The 10,000-nt window shown below is 37.9% G+C and overlaps 1 protein-coding gene and 1 long non-coding RNA gene across 3 annotated transcripts in view; one reads left to right on the forward strand and one right to left on the reverse strand.

Moving 5' to 3' along the window:
* LOC137983927 (uncharacterized) overlaps positions 1-8,086 on the reverse strand; it is a 10,461-nt gene extending 2,375 nt beyond the window's left edge. The window contains exons 1-2 of one of the 2 annotated variants that reach the window (XM_068831085.1): positions 4,164-8,086; positions 1,639-1,678 (exon numbers count right to left, since the gene is read on the reverse strand). In XM_068831085.1, the coding sequence (XP_068687186.1) occupies positions 1,639-1,678; positions 4,164-4,202 (79 nt within the window). In that variant the 5' untranslated portion in view covers positions 4,203-8,086. The remainder of the gene's footprint in view (positions 1-1,638; positions 1,679-4,163) is intronic. The other variant, XM_068831084.1, reaches the window with a different exon arrangement.
* A 55-nt stretch (positions 8,087-8,141) lies between these two features.
* LOC137983929 (uncharacterized) overlaps positions 8,142-10,000 on the forward strand; it is a 4,410-nt gene continuing 2,551 nt past the window's right edge. The window contains exon 1 of the long non-coding RNA XR_011119058.1: positions 8,142-10,000. This exon is cut by the window's right edge and continues 579 nt beyond it. This is a non-coding gene — a long non-coding RNA (uncharacterized lncRNA).

The following is a 10,000-nucleotide window of genomic DNA, read 5'->3' on the forward strand; positions in this document are numbered from 1 at the left end:
CATTACGTCAAGCTGGGAATAGGTCAGCATTCAAGACATTTTTTTTTCCACAAACTGAATCGAGTTTTGAGAAGAAAGCATATGAGAAATAGAAGCAAGCGCATGCAATAGACAATGACTTGAATAATTTGTGTTTGGGGAAAAACAGGTTGGCACATTTATTCGACTAAACAGGACGCACAAAGAACAATTAAAGTGCACTAAAATTTACTGGATAAGTTACTGAGCTAATAAGAAATTTCACGGCAAAGGCTATCGAAAGATTGGAAAAACTCAAATGTCGATCTCTTGACTGGGCTGCACCGGATAACTTGAAAACGGAAAATGTCTTTTCCTACAGTTTTAATTAAAAAGCTGACCAAATTAACTGCAAACTGCTGTCGACGGGTAGTTTTTTCAACATCTTTGGTTTTCGAGATATTTCTGGGTAATTTAATTGACTTATGAAATAAATAATGAAACAGAGACCATATTCAATTTCGAGAAAAGGCTTTAAGGGTAGAAAAGCGGTGGAAAAAACACGAAAAAGAAAGCACTCCTCTCGATGAACCTTTTTTTCTGGATTAGTTTAAAACTGAAATAAGAAAAAAAAGTCGTAAGGTGGGGGAAAAGCAATGAAACAACTCCATTAATTTTAGAGTAGACGTAGAATGCAATTCCCACGTGTTCGTTCAATTTAAGTCACCGATGGGAAGTGAAAGTATCTGTTGAGTTTCGGTCAGTCTTTAGTTATTATCTTTCGGAATGTACCAGCACTAACACTTTCGAAATTTGACCGTCAGGAAAAAAGCTCCTTCTAAAACAGTTTCCAGAATAAACGAAACCTGTGCTGAGAAGCAGGGCCAACAAAACAAGGTGGAGCGAGTAGAGTAGTATCATGTTTCGGGCCACGTTTTTGCAATATCACATTTTGCGGTTTGAAAGAGATCGACCATCTTGAGAAGAACCTACCATCCCATTAATAACATAACATAGAGTAGTTGATTCCTTAAAGTGTATCATTGTTTCGCAATTTCAATTATGTGTTATCTGATAAAAGAACGCATTTCCAAAGTACTTGTGCTATCGCCATTACGGAGGTTTTCATTCAATTTCGCGCGGCCTAAAACCACAAAGTGAAAATTCTATACCTTGCTTCGTAAATTGAACTCAGTCTAACTAAGGAACAGAAAAAGTTACTTGCATCGAACGGAACGTAAAGACTAATAGTTTATTTTTATTGGGGTAATCAAAATTGCATTGAAACCCGAGTTAGGTTTGCGAATTGTGAAAAGAAAGCCTTGACAATTGTACTTCATGGAAAACGCACAATGTTTAAGAGAATTTACAACTGCGAAGTTAAGATTTGTTTGAAAATAGAGTGTGTTGGAGTCAAAAGAAACTGAATTCTCATCAACGAATGTTCAACTTCTTGACATTTTAAAGACATACATTTAAGGTATTCATTTTCGTATGAACTTTCCACGAACTGCCACAAAGGTACAGAAGGAAAATTTCAGATTCGAGCCGGAAATTTAAGTAATCTTAACTCATGTGAAATGTTCGAAAGAAACATGACCGTTCAGGAAATCGAAAGAACCTTTATCAGAAATTCAAAATACGAAATCAGATGTTAAAAATCTATTTTCAGTGGCTGACCTTCTTTGCAAAGACCGACATGTTTTCCCTGTTGAAAAGTCTGAAAGAAAAGCAAATAAATGACAGAACAAAGATTTAAATCCTAAAATTAAGTATTCATTCTTTTCTCAGGTGCAAACGATTGCTAAATTAGGGTTTTTGTCGAACGAAAAAACTCGATGCTCCAAAGAAAATAGGCATTGTGTCAGTTAACTATCGTGAGCAAAGCGTTGAAAGGAAATATACACCATTACAGTTAGAAGCAAAGCACACAAAATGGTTATAAATAAAATCGCGGGGAGGAAGCTGCCAAAATGATGCTAAACACTTAAGTAGCCTCCTAGCCAAGTTTGCTCAGTAAACAAACAGCCGAAGGGCAAAAAAAATGACATATCGAGACTGCTATCATCATAGACAAAGCTTCTCACTTTTAGAGTAAGCGCGTTTAATACTGACAATAAAGCTATAAAATCATATTGTACACGGGGCTTTATCTCGCTGACAATGATTGCCTTGAATTGTGACAACACAGGAAGAGATTTTTCCGCTCGCTTCACGGTAATTTTCCAAGGTTGTGCTTCGTTGAACAAACTTCTCGATTGATATCCCGTGTGAGTTGTGGGTCTTGCTTTCATCTTCGCCCTACTCAATTAAAGCTGGCCTGGCTCACTGTAATTTCATCAATTTGGACACATCGCAAAACGAGAAATTGATTGAATTAAAAGCGCCAGCAATGTTCTTAATCACAAAGTGATTTATTAAATGAAATCTATCACCCCGTAGGAACTCTTTACAAACACGCTGGTCGAAATTAAAATTCTATTAGAGGAACACAAGACCAGCCAAAATTCACAAGCCCACGTGAAATTTTCGCGATATTAGATCTGTCTCCACGAAACCAAAACTCGTACTTTCAAGATTCCGTGTTTAATGACAGCTTTGCCCTTGCATGAGGAAGAGATCAGTTGAACGTGGAACCTTTCCTGAAGCACACTTAAGTAATTTACTTCTTTAAAAAAAGCCTTTGATCGAAAGACATTTGCGTTTGAGGAGTTAAGTAGTCTCACTGTCAAGATCGCGGTCGGAAAAAGTACGAATTAAAGCGCGCACCATCTGCTCGATTCTCGCAGCTTTAAAGTTCGCCGTTGAAGACAGAATCGCCTTTCTTTTCGCACCTGAAAAACTGAACTTTCGTTAAGTGTTTTAAGCGTTGTCCTCAAATCAGGGAAAAGCTTCTTTAAAAGGTGTGGAAATGTGCGAAGGAAAACAAAAGTACCGACGAAGGTTTTTTTGTTTTCGAAAGTAATGCGTCTAAACATGGGAAAATTGACAAGTGGAGAATCGGTTTACACGTCGTTTAGCAAACCACGAAAAATAGACAGCATGTGAAAGGTCTCGCATTTTAAGTGACGAGAATTTACATAAATTTAAATTAACCATAATTGTTACTACTGGCTTGACTGATACCAGCGCGGTCGACTTTTCACACGAATTTTCTCAGTGGCTTGAGGAATTGAAGCGGACGATCGCCCTCAACTACCTTCGGCTGAAAAAGGAATAATTTCACGGCGAATAATTTTTTGTTTAACGGAAGGCCACGCGCACCCTACTAAACGCTATACAAAATCTCTATTGTATATCAATTGGTGTATCCATTAGTCCCTTTGTGCAATGGCGTTTATCACTACACAGGGCTCAATTTGAATATGAATGAATCAATGACCTACATTGTTGAATTCCTTTTCGTTGATAATCTTTCAAATTGGACCAAAACATTAACGTTTCATTTTGGGCTGATGTTTAGCGCAGCCGAGCACTGAAAAATCAACTCGGTGGCCCGAGGCAACGCGGCTGTCAACGTTCAGTACGTCGAATTTCAGTTTACACAATGTAATCACAGAAAGCTTTTGAATTGCTTGCCGTGACTAGGCAGCTTGTGTTTTTACGTGCACAGAGACTACAAACATTATCATGTAATAAGCTGGGGCCTTAACTGTCCCCTATCAAATATCCGCTACATTTAACCTCTTTTCTTAAGCCCATCAAAGCGGAATAGATTAAAGAAAAAACGCATCGCCAAAGCCTCCTGTTTTCTTTTCCTTCGCAGGACACTCGTGGATCAAACCACACAACGCTTCATGGCCAGAAAAAGCTTTAAAATGGCAAAGCCGTGATTTTAGGCCGATAAACATCGGTTTACTGTTTAGTGTAACCTATCTCTATTGTTCTAAAGGTTGCTTCCCTGAACACCCCACGAAGACTAATACTACCACTGTCCCTGACAAGTCGCAAAACGGCCCCGTGGATTTAGCGCAATTTTAAGCCACTAACCTTTAGCGCAAGCAAGGGAATAAAAAAAAAGTTACCGACCCGTTACTTCACCCGACAACATCTGCGTCCACAAATACAGTGACACTTTATAACGGTGAACGCACGAGAAATGTTAGCGCGGAAAGAAACTACCATCACAACTGTTTGTCAAGGGTCAAGTATACAATAGAACTGAAATCATTTTACCCTGAAGGGAAATTTAAGGATGCACTAACCTGTAGATGTCCCCTCTCTGCTAGCGGCTTTCGTGCCATCCTGAATTTCGTCTTCAATGCGACGTGCTTTCTTGTTCTTCACAAGGAACGATTTTGGCATATTGAAACGTTAACGCTCAGCGAATCGCCAGAGCCACGTACGTTCGACTTCTAGCCACGGAAACCACTTCTTTCAAACTTTAGTCAAAACTAACAGAGACTTAACTGTTGAAACGAAGTGTTATTGAGAGAAAAAGAGGGCTAACGGCGCTGTGTTTAAGGAACGGTTCGCCGAGATCTGTTCAACCGCATCTACGCTTTGCAAGATGTGCCGTTGGCTGTTCAATGCTGGCCGGCGGCCGCGGAGAGAACCGTTACGTTGTTTGCTAGCTTATTCTCTTTCCCAAGCGCGGGTGTGATCATCTGATATATTGTTACGCTCCAAACAATGTTAATTAATTTATAATGTACAACACCTATCAATCATCCGATACCCAACGTTGAGTCAGAAACACAGGTTAACAATGGGAAAATCAAAAAACAACAAACATTAACAAAGGCAGGAATCACATTTAATTTACGTCGAAACCCTCAATTAAATTTCCCCCCGAGCCGTGCTGACCCTCAAGAAAGTCACATTCTCCATAAAAACTGCTTTAAAACCTGGCACAATTCTCAAAAAATTCAACGATGTCAAACGACGAGCAATCCTCTGCCACTTCGGATATTTTGAACTCGCGAGCTCTTTCCGCGAGGAGGGGCCAAGCAGCAAAAGCCAATTATTTTGGTCAGCAAACAAAACGTAGTGCTATTTTTTCAGATAATGGAATAGTAATTCACAAACGACAGAGAGTGCTGTTAAATCCTTTGTTTTTGTAAACCTAGGTGTCCAGTGAATCATTGTAATTACATCTGCTGTGAAAAATTGCCGAACGATTCTTTTTCTTTCAACGAGACCGAAAACTTTTATTTGTTTCATAGGGACGGCGGAACAAAGGCAAAAATGAAAAGATGAAATTTGACTTGGCAGCCATACTTTTGTTTACTGTTTGTGTTGGATGTTTAGAAGATTTAATTTTTAAAAGGGAATATGAATGGCGTTTTTAATTCACGAAAGACAATTGTTCTGCCCAATTCAATATGCCTTGAAGCGATGGAAATTGCACAACTAAAAATCGATTTATCTCAGTTAATACCTGTTTTTCTTTCTGACGTCTTGAGCTCCTAACGGTAGTGATTTTAACAATGCTAACCTAACGGACTTACGCGATTGGGTCGATTTCTTCGAAGCCAAGACTCATTAAAATGTAAGCGAGAACACTGAGGACAGGGAAGACAACACGGTTTTATGCTAATGATGGCTCAAGCCTGCCGGTTCTGACACTTTCCACCTGATTTCATGATTTAAAACCGAGCCACCTTCACAAAATTCATCTCACTGGTGGCTGAAGCTAATTCAATTTTGCTAAAGCATATTACACGATTAAAAACTGATTATTATACTCTTCCACAGCGAATTACAGAGCCGACTAACTTGATTGATTGTCACGCGTTCAACGGGAATAAATTACTGTGCGGTTTCTGCTCTGAGCAAAATAACCATTACGAGACAAAAAAATCATTATCTTTGGAATACTGCATTCATTTTGATGAGTTAAAATTTCGACAGGAAAAATATCAAAATGACGATTATGTAAGGTTGAAGTATTTTCTTTTTGGTTTTATACACAAGACTAAACTATTCTGTTACAAACATGTTCCAAGAAAAATCGTCAAAGGCGTTTCTGTATCTGAGAAGGAAACTAACAATAGGAAGTTATTCAAAGCCGGCCTGCAAATTCTTATCACGAACAAGGACGGTTTCTAGGTAAAACAGCGTTACCAAAATGCCACCTATGGAGCGAAGAAAAACCACATTTTAGCAGACAAAGGAAAGCGAGAAAAAACAATCAAAATACACAAGAAATATAGCATGCTCATTTTGGTTTCGCAACATGCTGAGGAAGCAAGCGACATTTTAAAGACTTAATGTTTCCTTTTCTTCGACTTTTGCACCCCGTCGAGATTGTTATCGATATAAAAAAAATTCTTAAAAGCGCTGCACGTGAATGTTTTCGTTGTAACTACCGGTTGGACCGTTTTATAACAAACAAAGCCTTTGGGTTTTGAACGAAACCCAGCATTAATTTTGGAAAACACCGAATGTTATGCCATAAAAAATTCAAAAGCTTAATTCCTCGGGGCGTGGTGTGAAATTTGGAAAAAGCCAAATATTTATGCTTTTCCGAAACATCGAAGGTTTTCTTTCTCAGAAGCAAACGTTTTATTAGCAGATAAATTATTTTGCCCACGATGTCATTACACCCAGCTGCAAATAAAGGATCCTAAGGCGATCTTTAATTTTGCGGCTGGTTTTTTTGCAATTAATCCCCAACTCATGCCAAATTCAGCATGTATAGCGATTGAATATTTAATATCATTTTTTTTTGTGAACAAACTCTTGACAATTCTATTCAACAAACGACAGAATATGCCAAATAGACTCCTGATAAAATCATTACAAAGAGTTCACGACAGTATAACCCTATGTACAAACCACACAAGTGGTACTAGAAAAAATTCACATGCCTGAAGCGACTTGAATACAACAAATTCCCCCAGCAAAACTATAACCAAAATAATGTAAAAACTAATCACAAGCTATATTATCTATTTAATTTGCTCAGCACAGAGCGAGAAACCCTCCGACATTCAAAATAGTTTTACATATTAATAAAGAAAAAACTAATTCAAGTAAAGAAAATGAGCTTTTTTCCCTCTCCCAGGAGAAATATATCATTTGCGGAGCGCTATCGGTCTTTAAGAGTCGTAGAGGACTTTTATGGAAAATTTGTTTTTCGCGCACGTAATACAAACATGGAAGCCAATATAATAGTCAGTAAGTTGATACAGGTTTCTTTTTAACCAAACCAGGATGTGATATACATGGCAGCTGTAAATATTAGCTTCGAACTTTCGCGCACATCGGGAGCTACAATAGATTCATGAATCAAACAACGCATTCGTTGACGCGTGTGTTCCTCGCGTGAGCCTAGCAACACGTGACGACAATCGTCAAGTGGCCTTGACAGATTTCGGCGATAAAAGAAGTTTCGACATTTCGCCGCCTTGTCAACAAGGAAGCGTTTATGGTCTTGAATTTGCACGCAAGGGATGGACAAAGAACTCAAATTTGCACACAAGAGATATGCTCGGACAAGACGAAACGTTCAAATTCGACGACAGGCAATTCTGGTGAACATTGCATTGTTTTTTTACCATGAACTAGTAAAAGCAGCCAAGAATGCTTACAAATTATGCTAGCGTGTCATAGAAGGGATGAAACTCGAGAACCCGTTTTTTGCTGGATTATTGTGGGGATAAAACTTCACATTCCAATAACAACAGAAAAATTAAGCATGTACTGCTTTTAAAATTTACGACAGGCGACCATAGACTACGCAAAATGACCCAGACATAAACAGATAACAGTACCCCTCTCGTCTGTTCGCAAAGTGTTAAACGCAGGTTTTGTAAAGGCCGTAATCTTCGACCTTTGGCACGATCGTTTTGCTAACACGCTTCTTTTAACGGTTTAAAAGATTTCAACCCGTTAAATCTAATCTCTCTTTAGTAATCTTGTTTGAGGTCAAGACGTTTTGAGCTCTATACATTCCGCCAAGATAAAATCCGACGCACCAACCCCGAGATCTGAGACAAGAAGAAAGGGGACGGTTTTTGCCAGAAGAGGGGGTAAAGTCCAATAAGATATTCTATTCCTGATTAAATGGAAGTCCCAAATCAATCAACGAAAGCTCTGAGAGTTGTATAAATCTATTATCTTTCGAGCCAAAGGCGTTAGTTTCTACCACGGCTTTTGTTTTGATAATGAGGGTGTAACACGGCTCAGACATGGGGAAATATTTTACGGTCTACAAACCGGCCCTTACCTCAAACACACATTATGTGTTCGCGTGACCTAAGCAAGAAATTAAATTGCATGAGACTAAAAACGAGTGATATGATTCCCCCAAAAATTCCCCCATTTAACAACGTAAAACACAATCAAATCAATGGAACTTTATAAAGGTGTCCATGTTGTTGGGAAGGCAATTTCCTGGTGATAACAGTTTTGTGGGTACAGTTACAAGATTGTCCATGATATCAGCTTTAAATTATCACGATTTTAAACAAATCTTCTTAGACATAAATACTATTTTTATTGTCTAATGCAGATAGTGGAATTTTAGCACGGAATTCGAATACAACAGACAGGAATGCATGAAAGGACACTTGAAACTTTTGCCTGTTACTAATCCATCTAGCCTTTTACTCTCTCGAAAACGAAAATAGATTTTAAGTTTTAGTAAAAAGTGCAGACATCATCTTGTTAAAAGAAATTGGACCTTCTTTCATTTATTCGACTCCTAAATGATGTTCCTTTTTGAACCGTTCAGTTTATCTCGTTGATTGAAATAAATATTTTAACAGTTGCAAAATAATTAAATATTCCGAAATAAGAGCTTTTTAACAACGCTCTTCTTTATGAACTGTGTGATTGGCGATTTTAGTCAAACGTCTCATATATAACTGCTTCATGATGTCCGACGTTAAGTTGCCATGCAAAAAGTGGCTTCCTTGAACATCAATTAATAGCGAGAATACTCTATCTAGCACCTTGCGTCTACAATCCATCTCTGCTAAGAGCAAAGCATTGAAATGTAATCCACATTCATGAAAGCTGTTAAAAGTACTCCCACTGGGTTTTCCCGGAGTAATGTTTATTTTAATTACGTTGCGCAAGATGGTTATGGCTTTGACGCTTGCAAATGAAATCTTAAAGCCGAGTGAGATCATTCGAACCTGTCGCATTGGAAAACGTAGTTTACCCATGTAATGTAAGCTGCCTCTTTAAGTAAAGCAAGGTGAACTCTTAAGCTTTTTAGAGACAGGATAAGAGCCTTGAGTTAAACCATCTATTAAACAAGAGTGGATGATCGACATTTCCCGAATATCTACGCGTGTTCTTTATGAAAAGAACCTAATTTGAAATTAAATGGAAATATATAAAAAATTACATAATGAGGATTAAGAGTTTGGCAAAAACAATTTGAATTCGAAAATCATAACTCTAAAGCAAATAAACTACGATCGCTCAAGACCGAAGGAACTGATTTGATATTTCTCGTCTGTAATATTCGATCATTTCCATATGGCGCAGTTTTTTGTAATTAGCTCGTTGTCATAATTGGACCTTCTTAAAATTCTGAATTATTTAAAAAGATCGCAAGGTGATAATTTACCCAAATTGTTTCCTTATTTTTCTTTTTTTTCGGAAGGAGGTTTAAAATGAGAAATTTGTTTCTGTAAGGTTAAATTTCCCACAAAAATTGACGATGATTGTAAAGACATCAAAAAAGGACCAGGGCGTTAATAACAAAATACAAATACGTTGATCTGGAGTATTTATTACCGCACGTTCGCAAGATTGCAAATTCCGTCTATTTTTTTTAAAGCGAGTCATTTTGGGCAAATCATAGTAGGTTTTTCCTATCTGCTCAGCAGAGACAAAAATTACAGACTCTTTAATTACTGGCCCTGTAATCGACTTTTGCCATTTACAAACTCCGATTGAGTAAACTGCACTGCGGAAGTGAAATTGTACAATAGCACATTAAGCAAACTAGGAATTAATAGCCATAAAGAGTCCGGCAAATGACACGAAAAGTTTAGCTTTCGTGTTCGATTTTCAGGAAAAAACTCGAGTGGTTAAGCGATAACGTTTGCTTATTTCCTTACAATACACCCACACGCAGGGG

Source organism: Montipora foliosa, chromosome 13, assembly GCF_036669935.1.
Source record: "Montipora foliosa isolate CH-2021 chromosome 13, ASM3666993v2, whole genome shotgun sequence".
In the NCBI taxonomy this organism is placed as follows: Eukaryota; Metazoa; Cnidaria; class Anthozoa; order Scleractinia; family Acroporidae; genus Montipora; species Montipora foliosa.